The sequence below is a fragment of the Pteropus medius genome, unplaced genomic scaffold (assembly GCF_902729225.1).
Source record: "Pteropus medius unplaced genomic scaffold, Ma_sr-lr_union100, whole genome shotgun sequence".
Classification (NCBI taxonomy): domain Eukaryota; kingdom Metazoa; phylum Chordata; class Mammalia; order Chiroptera; family Pteropodidae; genus Pteropus; species Pteropus medius.
In genome coordinates, this window is record NW_024351729.1 from 8759785 (window position 1) to 8781400 (window position 21616).

The 21616-nt window shown below is 37.4% G+C and overlaps 1 protein-coding gene across 1 annotated transcript; it reads right to left on the bottom strand.

The window, feature by feature from the left end:
• Positions 1-270: 270 nt before the first annotated feature.
• On the bottom strand, positions 271-21208 carry FTCDNL1 (formiminotransferase cyclodeaminase N-terminal like). The gene is given in 7 exon segments (XM_039844910.1): positions 271-370; positions 372-456; positions 16961-17029; positions 17032-17129; positions 18284-18377; positions 20984-21020; positions 21022-21208. Coding segments are annotated over 7 exon segments (564 nt in total). The 5' UTR covers positions 21103-21208.
• Between the last annotated feature and the right edge of the window lie 408 nt (positions 21209-21616).

The window sequence follows — 21616 nt, forward strand, 5'->3', positions numbered from 1 at the left end:
TAGGCCTCCAGGATCTTACCCCAGGGTCAGGGATTACAACCATTCTCACCACCAGTGGCCATGCTGCAAGGCTCATCATATGTCTTGAATATCACTCTAGGGGGACTTTCATCAAATATCTAACAAGGGCTTCTAGCCTCTCTGATCAGCTGAGAGAAGACCCTCACCCAATTCAATAAGCTCCAACTGTAATTTATAATGCAGGAGGGGCCAAACTAAGGGTATCTCAGGATGCTATAATCAAGTTTAAAAACAAAGCAGAACAGAACCTTACTGAGAACCTATTAAACCACATCTTCGGGCAGGTGCAGCTCCCAGGTGAGGTTCAAGCGCACTGAAATCCCTCCTTGTGAATAGGCCCAGGCAGGTCAAGAGTGCACATCTCAGGCAGGTCAGCCTCACTGGACTGAAACACGCTGTAGCCAGGAATGTGCAGGACCAGATCCTCAGCAAGGCCTATGGGCAGTGGGAGATTTTAACAAGATTAAATTAAAATCAAGCCCAATGAAAGAAAATAAAGCATAAATTTTTTATTGTGTAAATATATTTAACAAAATTTACCATTTTAACCATTTCTAAGTGTATAATTCAGTGGCATTAAGTACATTCCCATCATTGTGTAACCATCACCACTAAAGTATATAATTCACACTCATTTTAAAAATCAAAGTTTGGGCATAATTTATTTTCCCATGAAGTTAGTCTCATAATAAAAGTTTATCTTTGTATGAGGAGGTTCAAATGCCTAAGCCATTACAAATCTAATTTTACAAAGGAAATTCATCACTCAGATTAATGAAATTGGTACCTCCCATTTTTGAACAATTTTATAACAGCCCCAAATCGTATATATTGTTAGGAGAAATGAAAAGAGTAGAAGGGACAGATCTGTACAGTCCAATACGGTAATCCCTACCTACATGTGTCATTAAATTTTAGTTTTAATTAATTAAAATAAAATACCATTAAAAATTAAGTTTTTCAGTTGCACTAGCCACATTTCAAGGGCTCAGTAACTACACATGGCTAGTGGTCTCCCTATCGGACAGCACTGGGCCAGATGTTCTGTAAAGAAGCCTAATATTTAAATATAATTTTGTGAAAACTACTCTAAATGACATTTTTATCCTCTTTTTCCATTCTTTGTAACTACTCTAGATCCTGTCTCTGACCTTATCTTTTCAAAGCACATTACAGAATTGCTATCCTGTTTTTTCTAAAGAACTGCTTCAGAGAACCTGTGTTTGCAGCTAAGAGCACATTTTCATGGGGCTAATTACAATCTCCTGTAAGCGAGGATAGAGAGAGCATAAATTTTTGTCTGATGTATAAAATTTAGGTATTTAGGGAGTTTTGGTACTGGCCAAGGCCAGCAGGAATGTGGGCCTTCTTTACTGGAAGTATATCATGGGACATCAGAGGCTGAGAAAGGGCCGTTAGCCCCAGTAAGCAAGAGAAACCTCTCCAACTGAAATTTTAAGGTTGTTTGTTTGTTTCTGATGTAGACCGCCATGTTGATGAGAGAGGTAAAATGTGGAGGATATTAAAAAATATTTTATACTTCTGGGTTGTATGAACTCTTGGAAAATGTTCTTTCTCTGAGTCAGGTAGAGACTCCAGCATTAGAAGCCTATGATATCGTAGACACCAGGAAGCCAAGAAAATCTCCCAAATTTACAATGGGATCTCTGCTTCCTTAACACTAAGATACTAAAGGGCCACTGTCCTGAGGAGCGGGTGGGGCCAGATGACAGGACACACACAGTCAACTGAGGTTTCAGAATTGTAAAATAATGTTTAGGCAGTTTGCTAAATTCTTCCCTTAAACCTGGATGGCGGAGGGTCGGGGTGGCAGAAGAAAGGGGAGAACATTTAAGAGAGTTAGGATGTTAAGCCATCTTAACATCTGACAACTCTCCAAATTGTTCGGAATACTGATATCTGCTCCAACCATAACTTAGAGTGACTCATACTTTGGCTGCTGCAGCAGCCTAAAGCACAATCTGTGATGCCTAAAGCCTCTCCTACTATATACTATAACACGTTTCCTGGCTCTGCCCAGTTCTTTGCCCATCCAGGCCAGCACCTTCATTTGGAGCTACAGTTCTGGAGTATTGCATAAGTTTATAAAGCCCAAAATGCTGCAAAGGAGGATTCTTGGAGCCTGATTCCTGAAGGGCTAAGCAGTGGGAGATATTTGCAGTAGCAACCCCAGCTGTCAGCAATTGGCGGGTGGAAGGTGCATTTTGGGATAGTAGAAATAGCAGATGCTTTTAAGGCCAGAAGATATTGGTTTAAAAACCATTTCTGCTCCTTAATAGCTAATTGGGATCTTAAACAATTTACTTGGCATCTCTGAGCAACAGCTTCTCTATCTGTAAAAGGAGGGGGAAAAAGCTTCCACTAAAGCTCTAATTCCTTATCTAAAATTTGGAAACTAAAAGAAAAAAATATAATCTTTTATCCTGTTTTTCCTGTAGAAACTATATTTCAGGGTAGCCAGATAGCCTGAACTGATGAGGAAAAGAACTTTTTTAATATAAAAAATCCAAAAAATATATGTGTAAGTAAATATGATATAATTAGAAAAATCACAATTTTGCAACTCATAAAAAAATAATTGTTTCAGGCAAAGATCATCAATGGATGAAACCCTCATGAAAAGTCAATTAGGAATAAAGGCAATTCATGTTTGCATCGCCAGATTGTGGCCTTCTGGTATGATGCAGTGTGAAGTGCATAGCCCGCCTTTGAAGAATTTGCCCCCAAAAAACTGAGCTTCAATCCAATCAAGCCTCTAGAGCTAACTTCAAGTTTGTAGAAAATGTGAGATATAAAGATACAAATTAAATGACACAACAAGGGAGCAAACAGACATATCCAGAATGTGGAAATTCTGTAGGACACGGGCGACCCAGTTTCTGCAACCAGTAAATGGCGGGGCGGTGGCGGGGAGGTGGTGGGGCGGGGGCAGTGGGGAAACGAGTCTAGATCAAAGAGACAGAAATACAACAATCAATGTGATATGTGAACTATGTGTAAATCCAGATTCAAATAAGCCCATCGGAGAAAGACATTTGCCTAGATTATACACTGGGTGTTTGATGGTACCAAAGAACTTTAATTTTATGATCTTTGGAACTTGCTTTAAAATCCTTTAGTAAAACTAAAGGAAAAAAGAAGGAGATGAAAAGAGACTAATAGAGAGAGAAAAAGAAAGAAAAGCAACTATGCCATAGAACAGATAAAGAGATTAAGATTAGATAAACTAAGGGAAGCGTCTGGCAGGTACCTCGTAGGCACACAGTACTCAGGAAGTGCTGGCTTTCTTGCCCCTTGGGAAGCCTACACCGCTGCTCTGAATTTTGAAAATTCTGAACTCTTTCCTGAATTGGTATGTCCCTGCTTACTAGAAATCCCTGTATATTTTAACAACACTCCCCTTCTATTAACTCTTCTACACATATTCATGGTGAAAGGAATCAAACTTCATGTTTGTTCTCTAACGAAGAAGAAAATAAAAATTTCATTATTCTCATACAATGAAAAGACAACCAAAACCAAAATGATACTTAGTAACAGAGACAGTACAGTATACTCTTCATACTCAAGGAGGTAATCTGTTTCTAATGGTCACAACCCAAGGTAGGTATTTGTAATTTTGCTGAAAAGTAAATGTAAATTGTCTGCATTTCAAAGAACTGTCTCAAATTTAGTCAGAAGAATACTTACTAGCAAGTATTTTATTTGTGATATAAATGTCGTATTCAAAAGAGCTAGTTTTAATTTTATCATTTTATTTTCACGATTACTCTATATAATAATCATTTCACGTAATTTCAAATTATGCAAACAAATAGGCCTCTTAAAGAAGATAAAAATTCTGAACACGTCAAGCGCAAGCCTGTAGGGAACTAAGTCCCATCAGCTTTCAGGTAAGTGGTATTATTATCTAAGGCAACAGCTCTGTGTGCATTTCCTGCAAAGCCATTTTAACCTCTACAGTGGAGTCTAGCATTCCCAGACAGAGACTTTCAGCATTTCCAATGGTTACCAAGAAACCGGAACTATCGAATGAACACTGCTTCATAACTGTGCTCTCCCTTCACTGAAATTCATTTCTCCCTCTCGTGTCTGTATGGTATTTTACAGCTTTCATTAGCTATAACATCAAAACTTTTGTTTCTCCATCTAAGTTTCAAACTCCTTGAACAATCAAGGTCTGTTAAGTTGAATGAATTGAATTTGGTTCCTAAGCACTTTGTAGATGTTGGACACTGCAAACGGGGAATAGCAGTGACCATCCCAAACCTGCAAGTATGAGGAAGGGGTCACCATGCTAACGAAATGCAAGCTGGGTTTTTGACACCAGCCAGAGTACAATTATCTGTGGTGAGAAACCATGGGGTCAATCTTCCACCACTGTCATCATGTTTCATGAACTGTCTTTGGAACAGAAGTCCCATCCACAACTGTCAAAGACACATATACCAGTGGGCTACCAGAGCCAGTCAGTAGAGTCAGACATGACAAACATCTGAATCACCTCGTGCTAAAAGAATATGCTGCCATCACACCATATTGAAACAGGCAAAGTAAAAATAAAACTCTGCAGCTTCCTAAATTGTTCTTTATTAAAAGAACAATATTTTTTAGTTTTTCTTCCATTTTTGACAACTTTTTCCCACAACCATTATGAGTTATTTCCATTTTCACTAGTTATATTCTGAAAAAGCTGATCTGATGACAATATTTTTAAAAATATTTTTTAACCTTCATAATTAGCTGACCTTATTTACTCAAAAATTATTTTTAGCCATTTCTATACAGGTAGATTTATCATTTTCCATCTTCATTTTAGAAATATCTATGAGTTTGGTTATTTCTCTTTGCAAAAGGAGGATCAATGCAATGAGATGTTCCTCTGTGCAATGAAGTTTAAGCTTCATATTACTATCAAAAATGTTTTACTCTGAGCCTATAACAGACAAGTGTGGCCAACAGGTAGTATTTCATTGAGTTAAAGTAGTACATGAAGGCAGTATTTAAGAATCTGCTTAATTAAGTGTATGTGCCCACCTTATACTAAACATGTACTTCACGTCTATAGTGGTTTCTAATATTGCCCTTTTCCCTTATGCTTTTGTTTCTTTCAGGAACAATTTAGGACTACTGGTATAAACTGAGTTGAATTTAACTATTAAATAGAATTGCATTTCAGCAGCTCAAGAAATATAACTGATAAGCTCACTTTTGTTACATTTTCCATAACAGCCAAAATGTACAACTAGGACAAAAATGTAAGCCTATCATTCCCTTTCCTCTAGGAATAGATAAATTGTCTTTCCCCTGGCCCACGTACAGAATAAATATGTGGCTTATTTATTTTAAACCAGAATTCTAATGATACTCAAAGGAGTAGCAAATCTTTTCATGAGTACACAGCAATCAAAAAGAGTATTTTCAACCCCATTACCTCATACTCAATAAGTAGAGGTAAAAAAGCACAGAATCTAAAAATTAAACTGGGTGCTAGAATTGAAATCTTACAAGAATCCTCTAGTTTTAGTATAGCTCTCTTAATATGGCCAAGTTTTTTGTTTAATTTTTTTATTTCGTAATTTTTTAAGGAGAAAGGGAAAAAAAATTCTCCACCAGAAGCCATAAAAACCTCTCAGATGGTAAAACAGATAGCCCTAAAAGTTTTTGCCTAAATTCATACACATACCTAAAATAAAACTGGCCGATTAATCTTGCTACAGTACTTTGAAAAAGAAGAAATTTGAAAACACAGTGTAGTAGTGTGATGCTGCACTGCCTCTAATTAAGTGCAGCCTAGGAAAAAATATTCTTAGTTTAGTCTATGGAAGGGGGGTGGTAGGAATTTTTCTCTTTGCAATTCAAAATTAAAGATAGAGCATTTCTTTTCCAATGTCTTCATTAAACAGAGCTGTTAAAAATTGTCTCCCAACCATTCCCAAAGAGCACAAAGCTACCCAGTATTCACCCCATATGTTCGGCTTTGAAGTGTGAAGCTGTGACCATCCCACTAAACTCTCACGCCACCATCAAAGCCATCTCATTACGCCCAGCGCTGAGAGTTAAAGCACGGGCCCTAACCGCTCCAACACAAACACTGCATTAACAAAGCAACCGCAATATTCCTCCCCCACATGGCTAGAACTTGAAGAAATTTTTACCATATGCACACACGCACGAGATATGAAAATTTATTGTGCTAGAACATCGAGAAGTACATTAAACATGCTGACTAGAACTGGATGTTATTCTAAGAGACTGGAAAAAAATAAAATGCAGCTGATCTTTATGATGAAAGAACAGAAACATTAGGCTGAAAAACGAGATGAAGTGCAATTCCTAAATTGCATTTCCACTGACACATTCTGTTGCCTGTTCTTTCTTGAGACAGCAGAAAACAATTTAAGGGGGAAAACAAAACTGCAACACATCGCTGGATGCTACTGTTTACTCTGTCATGTTTCATTTCTAAAGGACAAATAAGCTTACAAATAATGATATGCTGATAACAGCATCTATGATTCAAAATAAACAACTTGCTAAAAAAGGAATTTCACTTGTGTCACTGAGTTTTCATTGGCATGGTGATAAAAAATAAAATCGAAAGAAAAAACTTGTTATGGATTATGAAAATGAGGTCATGAGAAAATGAGGATAAGCTCTCGATTAATTTTCACGTAAAAATTAATCTTTGAAAAATAGTTTTAATTACTTATACCTAATGATTCCATTCATTTCTTTTGGCTCTAGAGAAAAAAGGAGAAACAATCTGAATATCCACAGATAGGGGACTGGATAAAATGTGATACATTCATACTATGACAACTATACAGTAGTTAAAAGCAATGAGCTAGAACTATATGTAATGCCATGGATAGATTTCCAAGATATCTTGCTGAATGAACAAATTATAGTATGATACAGCATTTATACGGCAAACACATACAAGCAATATTATATTGGATTCGTGTATATATATATATATATATATGTACATATATATGTATGTGTGTGTGTGTGTGTGTGTGTGTGTAAATATATATAAAAGCATGGGAGAAATTCTAAATTCTAACAGTATGAGCATACTATGCTCATGCCATAAGTTGGCAGGGGTGGTTCAAGGAACCAGGAATGGGGTGATGGTCAGAGGTGAACTTTCACCTTACCTGTTAATGCTTGAAATTTTTTTTAAAGAATTAATAAAAAGTTCCACGCCAAATCTAATAAATGAACAGTTGAGAGACTCCTTTGTTCTGCTGTTATCTTGATGAAAAACTATGAATAAGTTTCTTAATGTTTCTAGATCTATTTTCTAGCTACGGAATGAAAAAAATTCACCTATCTTCTATCCTCATAAATATAAGAATTATGTACCCCCAAATTCTTAATATACTATACACTTTCATGGAGATATAGTTATCCATGAAAATATATAGTATATTAGTAGTTTAGGGCGCATTATGCATATGTATACCTTCATATCCAAGAATCTTATTTCCTCGTATATAACATGTACTTTCACGGCGATATACATACAAAGAGCTTGTCATTCCCTTGTAGGGCATATGCTGAAAAAACTACCACTTTGTACAAACATGATATTGTTCATTTAAAGAATTATACTTTCCTGAGTGACCTAACACATATAACATACTATATGCAGTACATTGTTTCACTGTGTCCTGTGGTGCTAACTGTTTTGAGTACAGATTTCACGGCCCCAGTTTTCTTAGGGGAAGGTACTCTATTATATTTCCCAGATAATCACAATAGTATTTACTGTGGTAAATGGAAACAACAGGAATTCCAATACTTCTTGATGTGCACAAATACCTCTTCATTTATCTTCCTAATATTTCTCTGAAATACATACTAAATATCATTTTGTAAATGAAGAAGCAATAAGGGGAAGGGTGTCTGCTATAGAACTTAGAATTTTACAGCCAGAAGCGCTTCAGAGATCTCCTGCACAAGTGGTTTTCCAACATCTTGTCATGCAATCTCTTTGCTTAAAAGGCACCTTATTTGGAATCTTGATAACATAAAACAGAGCAGAGGGATCCACTCTCTTTACAGTTGAGGAGAACACACTGGGCCCCAACTCAGCACTCTCCTCTGTAAAGCCAGAGAGAACATTAAAAATAGTGGCGGCTATTCATTGGTGGGAGGCAGAGAACCAGGGGCTCTACACACAGGCCTTACGTCTCGTAACCACCCTGACAGGATGAGATTATTCCCCATTTTATAGATACAAAAACAAAAAATACTAAAAATAAAAAGACTAAAAATTTTTCTTAAAATCAGCTGGCAATTAAATAGCAGATCTGGGATATGAACTCAAGTTAAGTCACCTCCAAAATTCTTAGTTTGCCCACTTACTATTCGACTTCCCCATCTAGCCACTTGATGGGATGTAACTGTTTAGTTCATGCTGACTCAAAAACTCATGGGCACATATATACTACATATGTAATACGTGGGTGAGAATGAGATTGGGCCTGTCACTTTCCTATAGTGCTCCCCTTGTAAGGACCTCTTGCTCTCTTCCAGTGCGGGGCTACTGAGAAGCTGGGGCTGCCTCCACGGAGTAGTTCAAACGGGACATGGCAGAGTCTTGGGGATGGTCAAGAATCCTTCTTCTGGCTAACGTATCAGCAATGTGTAAACAGTCTTCAGTATAAAGCCTACTCCCCACAGCAATGAAGAGTGAACTTAGTCCTTCCACCCAACCAATGCTCCTAAATTGGCAAACAGACAGTTTGCATGAGTTAGTTTGATTTCCACGTGTGTGTTTGGCAACCACATATTTTCCTGGCTACGGGTTACAGAAAACACTCAACAGCCTCTCAGTAGTCTCAAGCCTAGCCCAAACTCTCACCATCTCCACTCCACCCCCCGACAGGTCAAGTCCTCCCATCCCTTTTCCCTCGCCTCTCTGCCACCTCTCGTGGGGACGCCTGTTTCCACACATCCCACGCCCACCTCTTTAAGTCTCCTTTTGAAGAAAAATGCTTCCTGCCTGCTACTGACATTTTTCCCACATAAGGAAAGTTCTTCGGCTTCCTAGCTACTATGGGTTAAATTGTATCCACTACCCCCTAAAAAAAATTCATATGTTGAAGTTGTAGCCTCCAGGACCTCATAATGTGGCCTTATTTGGGAACAGGGTCACTGCAGACATAATTAGTTAAGATGAGGTCATATACTGGAAGTGGGGTGGGGCCCTAATCCAATATGACTGGTATCCTCATAAAACGGGGGAATTTGGACACAGATAATATATACAAGGAGAATGTCATGTGAATGTGAATGCCATCTACAAGCCAAAATGGAACAGATCCTTCCCTCACAGGCCTCAGAGGGAACCAACCTTGCTGACACCCTGGTCTTGGACTCCTAGCTTCCAGAACTATGTTTATACGTAAACTTCTCTTGTTTAAATGACCCAGTCTGTGGAATTCTGTTAGTGCAACCCTGGGAAATTAAGACATTGACCTTGCTTCTTCTCAACATTCATTCCCTGATGGGGACTTTGGAAGAGAAGCTGGGTGTGCGTAGGCCTATCCCTTCCTCTTTCTTCCTTCTTTAAAGGTAGCTCTCAGCAGGAAACACACATTCTGGTCCACTCCTCCTTGCCATAAGCTTTCCAAGGACAGGCCTGTGCTGTCCAGTGCTGCCCCTGACTGGCTAAATGAATCTAATTCTCCAGTTGGATAAATCCAACTGTCAATATGAGTTTTATTAATAACAAAATTAATATTTCCATTTCTCACCTGCCTTTCTCTACTGTTCAATTGGTTCAAAATTTGGGAAAGGAAGACTCTTTGTAATGCCCTCCGCTCAAATCCCGCCCTAGTCTTCATCTCCTCAGAGCAGAGAGTAAAGTGGCCTCCTTCTTTCTCTATTTTATTGCTATGGAACACTTCGTTCCCTGCTTTTCCAAGGCCTCTCCTTTTGGCTGGCAAAAATTCAAACATGAACAGTAACTGTCACTTCCTCATTCTGATTATAACAATTCTATACCCCTCAAGGTAACAGATAACTCAGACTGCCCAAGAAACAGTCACACATAGGCTATAGAGGAAAAAAACACACAACAATTACTATCTCAAGAAATTAACCCACTATATATTTTTGGTTAATTAAAATTGAAGAATGAGTAATTTAATATATGCAATTTTAATAGTTAAACAATAAATGATAATCTAATTAATGATGATGTTATAATCATATGTTGTCGCCATTACTATTATCACATGCTCTGGGTCCCCTGAAGAATCACTCTCAGTTTGACCAGTAGAGACCAGGCAGGTGGGCTGGTGGGTGCCCAGGGGTGTGGAAGATGAGTTGACACACTTAATCTTTCAGGCCCATCAATACCACTAGTATCACTATGTCATTTCTTCAGGATTTTCTAATCCTAGAGGCCTTGACACTAGAAGTCACAACAAATGCTAGGAAGCAGGAATAAAAAGGAAAAGGAATTCAGGAAAAGCATCTCCACGGTCAGGGCACCTGGGCTCAAAAAGTTAGCGTGGCATCAATCATCTGTTATAAAACCCCTATTAGGTCCACATTCTTTTAAACACCATCAGTAATCATAAAGCTTCAGTCCCTGGGGACTGTAGATAACTAATAACTACTCAAAATCAGAAAACCATGAGCCTCTAAACTTTGAGTAGGAAGGTAGGTCTCACAGTTTTTAACTCTAAATCTTACAAGTGACTTCTCGACTAGGAAAGAATTACAAAAAGTATACAGTCAGGCAGCAAGATTTCATGCACTTCACCTATTCACTCCAACTAGAAGATTCTTATAGTACACTTATTCTTGTCAATATTTTCAATAAACCCTATTAAATATACATCAAGAGTGACATAGAGGAGAGAAAGCCAATACAAGGATGCGTTACCAAGCTAATCAGCGCTGTGAGCAATGGAAATGGATGGGCCTTAGAATTGTCCATCTCAGAGACAAAAGATAAGACCATTTATCTAACAGCTCTGTGTTGCCCCAAGGAGTTTTAACTTGTTTGAATTTCGGCTTACCACAGAGCCAAAGAAAGAGAAAAGAGTGCGGCTTTTCCAAGTATGATTAGGTTCACCTACAATTGCTGGTCACGGAAGAATAGGTTAGTTTATCTCAGTTCTCCCACTTGTCCTTTTTATTCCTCATCAGTATCTGTTTTACGAGGTAGATATAATCCTGTTGCATTTATTAAGCCTGTAGGAATAAGCATGGGTGAACAACCTGATAATTCTCCTTCACAGGAGATAAAATGGACTAACGTCACTGGAAATCAATTTTAATATTTTAAGTATTTTCCCAATGCACCATCCCTTGTTTTTTCAGCTTTTTATATGGTGGCAGCATTGTATAATTCTCAAATTAAATGCTATGTCCTAAAACTATGTTAAAGTATGCTTGTAAAATCAACCACTGTTTTCATGCTATGGCAACGAGGGCAGTGCTGATGGTGGAGAGAACTATATCAGAACCCAGCATCTAAATTGACTAATCTCAACCAAATCCAAGGCTGTTTTATAAGGCAATCTCCATAGCAACTGGAGAATCAGAGTAGAAAATTCTTGAAGTGAAAAGTTGTTCCTGATTTGCCAGATCAACCCATGTTTTGACAATCTGTAATAAAGTAATCAAAGGGTCTCAAGACTATCACACAAGTGTTGACGTCGTGTGAATTTGTCATGGCACATGTCCTCCAAGTCATAAAAATACTCGAAAAAACATCTAACGAGGCTGATAATTCTAATCAAGTTCATTAATGTTTTATATATTTTGAGATAAATCACAAGAAACTCAATCATGTAAGAGCTATTTCTTTATACATATAACTTACTTAGCTCACACTTTTTCTTTCCAGGCTTCTAAATAATGTCAATTATACGGCATTGAACAAACATGATTTTATTTCATTAACGACATAAAACAAAAAGCAAGTTTCCACATCATTTACAAAATTTATAGCTATGGTCCAGACTTTTAAAGCTAGACAGTATGAACGTACATGTTAGGTAAGTCCATTTGCACTGGTAGATCACTGGAGAATTTCTGAGTAACTTCTGCTCTGGCCCCTCCCCTCCATTTTCATTTAATCCTTCTCATGAAGGTTTGTATGTGAATGGGAAACAGGTCAAGTTTCAGAAACTCTGGCTCCTGCATGTGAAAACACCGAGTAAGGAAGAAGTAGAAAACATACAGCAAGCACTATGACCCACAGGAATCCTTCGAGAAATGGTCAATAAAAATATCAGAAAGTACAGAAAATAAGACTAAACATCTTCAACACTGAATTAGACATCAGGCGAAAGAATAATGTTCCCGTAGATTTACCAATGATTCCAAATTAGATGAATTCGTTGTTCTGGAAGGATTCTTGATAATTACAAATCATCAGGAGAATTAGAGAAGTGGAGACTTCCAAGTAAAGGGGAGTGTGGGTCCCTGTGTTGACTTTCACTTCTTCCCAAGTCCCCAGGAAAAAGACGGTAAAGAGATATTTTTTAAAAGCATTGACTCACTCAAATAGAACAGGAAGAAGAGGAAATAGCATTGGAACTTGAGCAGATGTAAGAGTGGTAGGTGATTAGATCCAAGGCGGCAAGAAGGACAGCAGCAACCTACTTTATACCACAGGTACCTGAAAGTGGTCGGAACTGACGACCTCACTTTGGGAGGGAAAGACCAAAGGCAGAAACCAAAGGAGGGAGACTGGTGGGAAGTCTGTTTAAGCATGGAAGGATCCCACCCTCCTCCACACAGATGGGCAACGGCCCTGCCTGCAACCGCGGAAGAAGAGACAAGAGGTAAAATCCATGGTGTCTAGGCTGGGAGATACTGGGCACAGGTAAGGGCAGAGATGGTTAATAAAAAGAGGAAATTAAGAGCATATTCACAAGCTAAAGATTGAGACTTTTCTAGCCCTCTTCCACTACTCAGCTCCTAAAACACAGGCAGCTATGTCTACCCTCCAGGCTGAAGACTGGAAGATCCTTCTCTGGGGAATGTGAACAGCCCAAGAGGAAAATACAAAAAAACATATAAGATCGCCAAAGAAACAACTCAGCCAGATCAGCCTGACAAACCTCACCTACATACTCTGAATACCCATTCAGTCTTGTGGTGTCCACTCTTAAACTAAGTAGCCTACCATGGATTATCAGACATTTGAAGAAAGCCTTTAAAACACACAAGAAAAAAAAACCTGGGGGTGGGGTTAGAGTGGAGAACAGACACTATGCAGGAAGAAAAAAATGTCAATTATCCAGTGACATTGCATTCATGGGACAAGGCCACGATGTTATTTTAAATAATAAAATAAAAGGAACATTTAGAGATTAAATTAAAAGCACTTGGAAGAAATGAAAAACTTATGGAAGTAGAGGAAATTTGCCAGAAAGTATTATATAAATATAGTAATGTAAAAAGAGAAAATAAATTATAGAGAACCAATTTTAGAGTTCCAATATCTAAGTAATGGGGCTTCCATAAAAAAAAAAATCTGAGAAAAATGAAAGAAATCATCAGTAGAATAATTCAAGAGAATTGTCCAGCACTGAAGGTCAAGAGGTTCAAGGATTCAAAGGATCTACCAAGTATCCACAACAAGGAATGAAAACAGACCCAGACAAAGGAACGTCACAGAAATTTCAGAATGCTGAGAACAAAGTGAAGATCTTAGGCATCCAGAGAAAAATGACAGATCGCATACAAGGATCAGGAATTATAATGGCTTCAGAAGTCTCAATAGCAACATGAAAATAAGAATTTATTGACACAATGTTTTCAAAATACAGGCCTGGAATTCTATACTTGGCTGAGTTAACAATTAAATGTGAAAGTAGAATGATGGCATTTTTCAGACATGCAAGGTGATAAAAATGTACTTCTCTGTTTTTTGAAGGCTAATACAGGATGTGTTCCACCAAAACAAGGACAAAAATTTTAAAAGAGAGGGGTGAGGGAGAAAATGGGATTCAGGAATCCAGGAATCCAACATAGAGAAAGATAAAGGGAACCCCCCAGAGATCCTAGAATGACAATTATTCTCAACAAATTGAGGGCAAACAGTCCTAATTGGAAAAGGTCAGAGAGTTCTAGAAGATATTTCTTTAAGAGGATGAAATTGGTAGAATATTCAACACACAGAGTGTTCTGTCTGAATGCATGGAGAAATGTTGTCATTGACAGTTTGAAGTTAAACCAGTAATAATAAGTATATAAAAAATGAAGTAAACAATCAAAAAAAATGGTCAACTCCAGCAAAAAAGTTGTGCAGAAAGAGTGAAATAATAATATTTTAAATGATTCGTTGTGAACAATGTTTACATTGTTACAACAATGTAACCACTAAGTATAGACCCAAATTTTGATATAAGTATACTGAGAAGAGGAAGGATTGGAGAGAGAGCGAAAGAGCGAGAGAGAGAATGAGAGAGTTAGTTAGTTAGTTGGAATGAGGGGCAGAGTGAAAGGAAGTCTAGATCTATGTGCCTCCTAGCTCCCAACTATATATCCAACTGCCAAATACCAGCATGTAAAAAATGTACCTGTGCTCCTTCCCTCCAGGTCTCCTTTCTTCCATCACTTGTTAAGTGATGACATTTTCATATCACTGTTTTGTTCCCCACCCACCCCACACCATCCTATGGAATCTCTCTCCATTCCCTATTTTCTTAGGCCGCCATGAACTTTCCAAACTGGTCTGCCTGTTCCTGTCCATTTTCTATCACGCAGGCAGAGGGATCCTTCTAAAATTCAAAGCCAATCATATCACTTTCTTGCTTAAAATTCTTCCATTTTTCCCATCGACTTTAGGATAAGGTTTGAACTCATTCACCTGGCATGTAAGATTTCATGATCCGACCTCCACCTCCTGTGCTTTTTCAACATTCCCAGGAATGTCTTCCCCATCCCATCTCACCTCTAAGTTCTGGCCAGTCAGTCATACTGAAGTCCTTCACAGATCCTGAAGCCCAGGCTGCTCGCACCTCTGACCTCTGCATTGCTGTGCCCTTTATTCTAGAAGTTTTTAAACTAAAATTATATGCAAAATTTTGTGTGAGTGTGTGTGCCTATGTATGGATACAAAAAAGCACATGTATAAAAACTTGCAAATGATTTTGACAGTATTTATAAATGCCCTGGATACCAATTTCGCTCCCTACTTTAATAACCCCTTCCTTAAGATATGAGCAAGCTTACAGCTGATATAAAAAAAAATTCTGAAATACATGATTCAGAATTTCTACGTACAAAGCATATATGAATTACATATATCGACATCAACTATCTTTTATATCACATCGGAATGTTCTCCAATGCTCTTCTTCCCAAAGAAAGTTGGTTAAATTCTTTGAAAGTTGGTTTCCCTGAGAAGGGGGTTACCCTAGTAAAAAATGTCTCTTCATTATTCTGAGAATAGCGAGATCCTAGAATGTGAATACTTTTTTGCCTTATAAGAATGCCTAAGCAAGCTGTTACAAAAAAAAAAAAATTAAAAAAATTTGGATGATATTAGATGAACAGCTGTGTAGAAAGGGGAATGTAAAAATAAAAACTGCATGTTGGAGCATCAAAATAGTAACCATGTACAGTATATGACTGTTTTTAATCAGATGAAAATTGAAGCTATTACATTTCAAATCAAATGTTATAAATTAGTTCAAGAATGCAGCTGAGCTCTCATTTAATTAGAAATGTCCATGTTTAAATCATGAGGTACAGTAGCTGCCAATGAAGCAAAAGGGCAAGAGAAGAGAGAAACACTGTGTCCAGAGCCTCCGACTGTCAACCGTCTCCTACGCGGGATGAACATCTGGGGTGGACTGGTCGTGATGTAATGAAGAACTTCATGTACTAGCTAATTTGAGATTTAACGTAATTGAACATAATTGTTTTGAAGACAATTAAAATCATTACTCTGGTCTGCACAATTCTGAACTCTTCATTGCTGTGTGAAACATATTTTCCCCCATGTTGAATTTTAACTCTTTCTTGGATAAAAAGGAAAGCAAATTTGGGGCCCGGATTTCCCTGGGAAATAATACTTGGATTGTCCGGTCGTGTTAAAATGCAGCACAAAGTGAGGTTCTCCTCTGGAAACAAGTCTCATTTCCTATTTCTAGTGCTTGATGTAGCTCAGCTAGAGTCCAAATTTACATCCCAAATGTAAATAAAAATGAGGCAACATCATAGAGGGATTTCTGAGGTCATACAGAGAAGAATGCAATTATCCTAAGGCCGGACTTTTCCCCAAAGGTTATGAGCCTCTGCATGTCGTAATTAACCGTAGTACAGCTAGACAGTCCAGGCAAAAGGTCTTTCTTTTCTCCCAATTTGCCTAATTCAAAAACACCTCAAGTGACATAGCTCAAATTTTCCAAATTAAACTTACCCCTGGGGCTGAAATCAAGCATGTGACAGTTCAGTTCTAAAGAAAATCTTAAAGAGAGTTGTGCATAGGGAAAAAAAGGGAAAAAGGCAGAGGAAAAAGGGGTAGAAGTTAACATTTAAGTGGTTTTTCAACCTCATCATTACCCCTGCTCAAGAAAATAAGACACAGATGGGCAAACACACCATCGTTCTACCCTGAAGAGTCTAAGGAACTCATTAAAAACTACTGTTTCCTTATGATCTATCATGAATTCGTAAGGGACAAAATGATTGATTTGCCTCATCCCACAGCAGTTAGTGCTCCATGGTGTCACGGCGTGGAAAGTGGAAGGATGAGTCACAAAGACACAGTGTGCCACTGCAACTCATGAAAGCTTATTGTTGATACAAGTCTTCAAGGTCAACTTTTCCCGGGGAGTTTCGGAATGATTATATTGTCACGAGCTGTTCTGATTTGTAAAAATGGTTTCCATTAAGAAATGACACACTACTCCAAACTTTCTCTTACTTCTGGCCACAGCTCCACACCCTCCCATTCCAACATCAGTGAGCAGATACACGGGAATCAGGTCCACTCTCCCAAGCAAGGGTGGATTCCCTCCCGAATCTCTGTATTGACAGACTGAAAGGTCTTCACTCAGGCAGCCAGAATAGAATTCCCTTAAAAAGGTAAAATTCTAAAAAACAATCATTAAACTTTCAAACAGCTAAAAAAAGAAGCTATATTTTATTGTACCACTAGTTGTTTTTTTGTAATCTGTATAAAAAATTTTTGCATACAAAATAAAAAAAAAGATCCAACATTTCCCTTTGTCCCACCTCCTAATTGCCATAAAGTTTCACATTTCTTCCAGTTCTTTATTCCCCAAAGTAGAGGAATTATGCACTGTTTATCAGTCTTAAACAACTCTGTATTTTTTACAATTGGTTATTTTAATTTTTTCAACTTTATCAAATTAATCTGATTAATCAAAATTTTTTATAAATTTATGTTAAAATATACATACAAACATAAATTTTTTTAAAGTATATGTACTTATTTTAGTTTTGCTTTTATCCAGTATTTAGATTTTTCATTAAGTTGTTATATATAAATATATATTATAGACACCTAAAAGTTTTATGTTATGACTTTGAGTTTTCATTTGCAGTGTAGTATGACTATTTTAGCAAGAGAGATAAAGAACAAAGAAGCAAATTTTACTTCTTTTGATTAATATTCAAGATAACTTGTCCTATGTTTGCTGAGAGTTATCAATTTGCTCTTTGCTCTTCAAACATACTTTTTGAAAAAAGACAGTCTGCTAAGTTGAAATAAAGTTTATTTGAAAATATTTTGAACACTTTACTAAGCAATATTAAGATAAGCAGGTTTTTGTTTAAACAATTATGATTCTTCAAATTCAAGTTGTCCCACTAAATCTTACAACATGAGACCTGGAGCCCATTTCCTTTCAGTGCATGAACCAACTCAAGATTTTTGGCTCCCGACCTAAAATACAACTCTTTAGCATGTTTCAGTCCATGCTATCAATGAAATCAAGGCTGACTTCAACACTATCATTTCACAGGTTAAAACTTGAAGATGTTTTTTCTTAACCACAAAGGTTATGTGATCATCTTCAGGGAAAGAATGTTATTAAATCTTGGACCCCAAAGTTCATTTTAATGAAGAGGAAATGGAAAATGTTTGATATGTACATGCTCAGAAAAATGATGAAATGCAGTTTTAAGGTAGACTCTCTACATAATGCAGTATTCAGATTTAAACAGGACATCAATAATTGAAGAGCATTCAGGTCTACCTGAAGCCTATCCTTCATCAAAAGACATATATGTAAAGAAAGAAGCTGCTGTTGGAATAATGGATCTGCTATAGTCTTGATCAGAAAATATATTGAGCACTGATAGTTCAGGATGTTTTTACCTTGTAAAGAAAAAAAACCGTAAATGCAAAAATTATTTTCTGTGATAAAAAGTAATACTTTATTTCTTTTGATAGAATTAAATTTAGTTCAACAGAAAAATTCTGTGATGTCACCTTTGAAGTGACATCACCTGATCATAAAATTCGTGCGTAGCAATGCCCACTTCTCATTGCAACTTCCAATATAACCAGACTGCTCATCTCAGACTCTACGCTCTGGTGTCTCTTAACTTGGCCTAAGACGTAGCCTCTTTTTTCAACTGCCAAATCATGTCACTCTAAATTCTGCTCTTTGTCAATCTCATCTTCTAGGCTTTATCAATTTTTTCCTTCCCAACCCCAGAAATCAAACTGTCTGAATCAAAATCTGACATCTGGAAAAACTAGAATAGGCCAATTAGTGCCTGAAGCAGAGGTTTCTGGGATGCATGCACCTGTCTATTAGAAACCATTCTGCCTCCACCATCTCCTTTTCAGAGGCCACCAACAGCCTTCAGATGTTAACGACTTCCAGCTTCCAGTGGCTTGTGACTCACTTGAATATGTAACCTGGAGGAGAACGCTGCCCTATAGTGTATGGCAGCCACACGTAACCCCAAAGCTATTTCTGAAGTTTATGAGCCTGGTTCAGGCCCCTTAAAAGCCCCCCTTAAGTCTACAAAAGCAAATTCAAAGTGAAGGACAAAAGTTTTCAGGCGGTAATTAAAGCTTTCGCTAGGCCATTATACCTTTGTCGCCCTGTCCCCTGGCAGCTTAACAATTAATCTTTTCAGAAGAGAGGAAAAATAAGTTACACTCAGGAACTACAGAGCTTACAGCAGCCCTATGCTATTAATTTTAATAACGTGAAAAGATAAAACTTATGTCACTCACTCAAAGCCAAATGAGCATCTAATACAGCCCTGCCCTGGTGTAGGTCTAAAATTTATAAGTAGGTTTTCTTACCTAAGACCTTTTGGACCATTTAAATGTTTTCACATTACTTTAATTAGAAAACTTATAGGTGATACAGTTTTATCCCACTCACTTTAAAATAAATGCCTTTAAGGTATCTGTAAAACAATAGGTCATTTTCTTAACTAGTGCTACCCTCCTTGCATTTTCATAACTATAAAAGATGAAGCAAGAAGATCACACAGTCTCCTTTTTAATGTATTTTTCAACATACTCTAGCTCTCAGAAGAAGAGATTATTTTATTTTATTTTTTCATCCTAAATCTTCTGAAAAGCTTTTATTCTCAGTTTCATATGATTCAATTAAATCAAATGCTGAAAGAATGAAACACTTTCTCTTGCAATTTCTTAAGCATGCAGATACAAAAAAAAAAAATTACTGCTGGCAGGAGGAGCTGTCAGTCTGAATCTCAGCAGAAGTAAATTGTTTGGTATTTGTAATGGGGTGTAATAGCTATAATTCCATTTGAGCTGCTGCTACTAATAAGCTGATAAAAACTGTGAGTTGAGACCCAGGCGTCCATCAGTGTGTGGCTTCCACAAATGTCTCCGCACATTCACTTAATCACAGAGACAGGTAACCCAATCCCATTAGATGTACTGTGTCTGACAATGAGGAGCCCAAGCAGGCTCTTCCCACAAAGAGAGTGCAAAAGCGCAGCTGTATGCTGACTCCAGAGGCGTTTTCTTATCAGCAATTATCAGGAATTTCCATTGACATTTCCAGCTACTGCAAGACAGTAACTTAAATGTGCTAATCGTTAGAAATGGGCTGGGGGAAACACTTCTCTCTCATGAAAAGCTGTAACCAAATCAAAAATAACTATCAGAAATTAAAATATACTATCTGAAATGCTCTGGGGCTATGGTCCTAAAGCTCACCTGTTGCCAAGAAACTTGATTTAATAACAAAGCTTTTCTATTTAAACCATTGTAAAACTGTAAATACACTGTGGTGGGTGGGTGGGTGTGTGAGTAAAAACAAATGATATCTAGAACTGTGTGTTATTACAGCAACACTTTAACAAGGACGAAAAAAAGAAAAAAAAAAAAGTGGTATCTTTCATAGTAAATACTGGCCCAGGGAGTAAGGAGGCTTGAGTTCCAATCTCCTGAACTGCTAAGTGATCTTTTGCACATCACTTATATGCAATTGCTTAACAGTCATTATATGGAGAAAATGGAATAGATATAATAGTGCTGTAATGACAGCAAGGGCTTTACTGGCAGGAGTGCTTGGGAAAGTTGTTGGTATTTGGCAAGTTTATTTTTCATGTAATCTACAGAACAAAAAGCATAATGTACAATTATGCCATTCTATTAATGATCAAATAAATAGCCCTTGAGGAGAACATTAAACCTTTATGTAACTATATCCTGCTCAGGAGCCTGTCAATATCCTAAACAGTGGCCATTTCAGACACTTAATCTCCAATGTGAAGAACCGGACTGCTGAATACATGCAGGCTTTTGGAAAACAGCATATGTGCACATCAGATTAACTGATCAATCTCAGTGTCCTGGAATCCTGCAGAAACTGTAAGAGCCCAAGAACAAGGGGGGAAATCTAGGAAGAGTGTTCTACAGATACTGTCTGCAGAGTATTGATAATCAAAACACTGCATATCCTCTTCAATTGTCTGTTGTTCCTACCATTTTTTCCAAGAAGAGTTGCTTTTACTATGTTCCTCAACAATGCGTTTTCTTCTGGCTTCTGAAATGTTTAGTAAACAGGCAGCCAAACGGAGCTCCAGTCTGGAGGGAGACATGCTGAGTTTTTTCTAAAATAGTCTTCATTTCAGTCTCTACAGTTCATTAATATTTTCATGTTCATTAACCATAAAAAAAATCATAGCTCTTTGGAAACTGTGCAGTCAAAACATTAACACTTCACTATTACATTCCTAGAGAACACCTAAATGACAAAACCCTCAGATTGGCTCAACCAAGAAACCATGTGTATGAGGTCATGCACATACAAACATATGAATGTAGTAACAATACTAGAAAATATCCCTCAAATTAGTCAGCCTAATTCTGTCATATAAGTGAAACTTTTTCATTGAGTATATTATTCCCTTTTAAGCATTATCTTCCTTAGCTTATGCTGCTTTAGAGGTCTGCACTATTTAACAAATAAGCACGATCCTTTTGTTGAATGAGACTTATTGGGGAAATAAAGAAAAGAGAAATAAGGGAGACTATTTAATATGCTGATTCTTATATTCCTCCGATAAAAAGAAAATGTATCTCTATAGGCCACGCCATGGGGAGTATATGAAC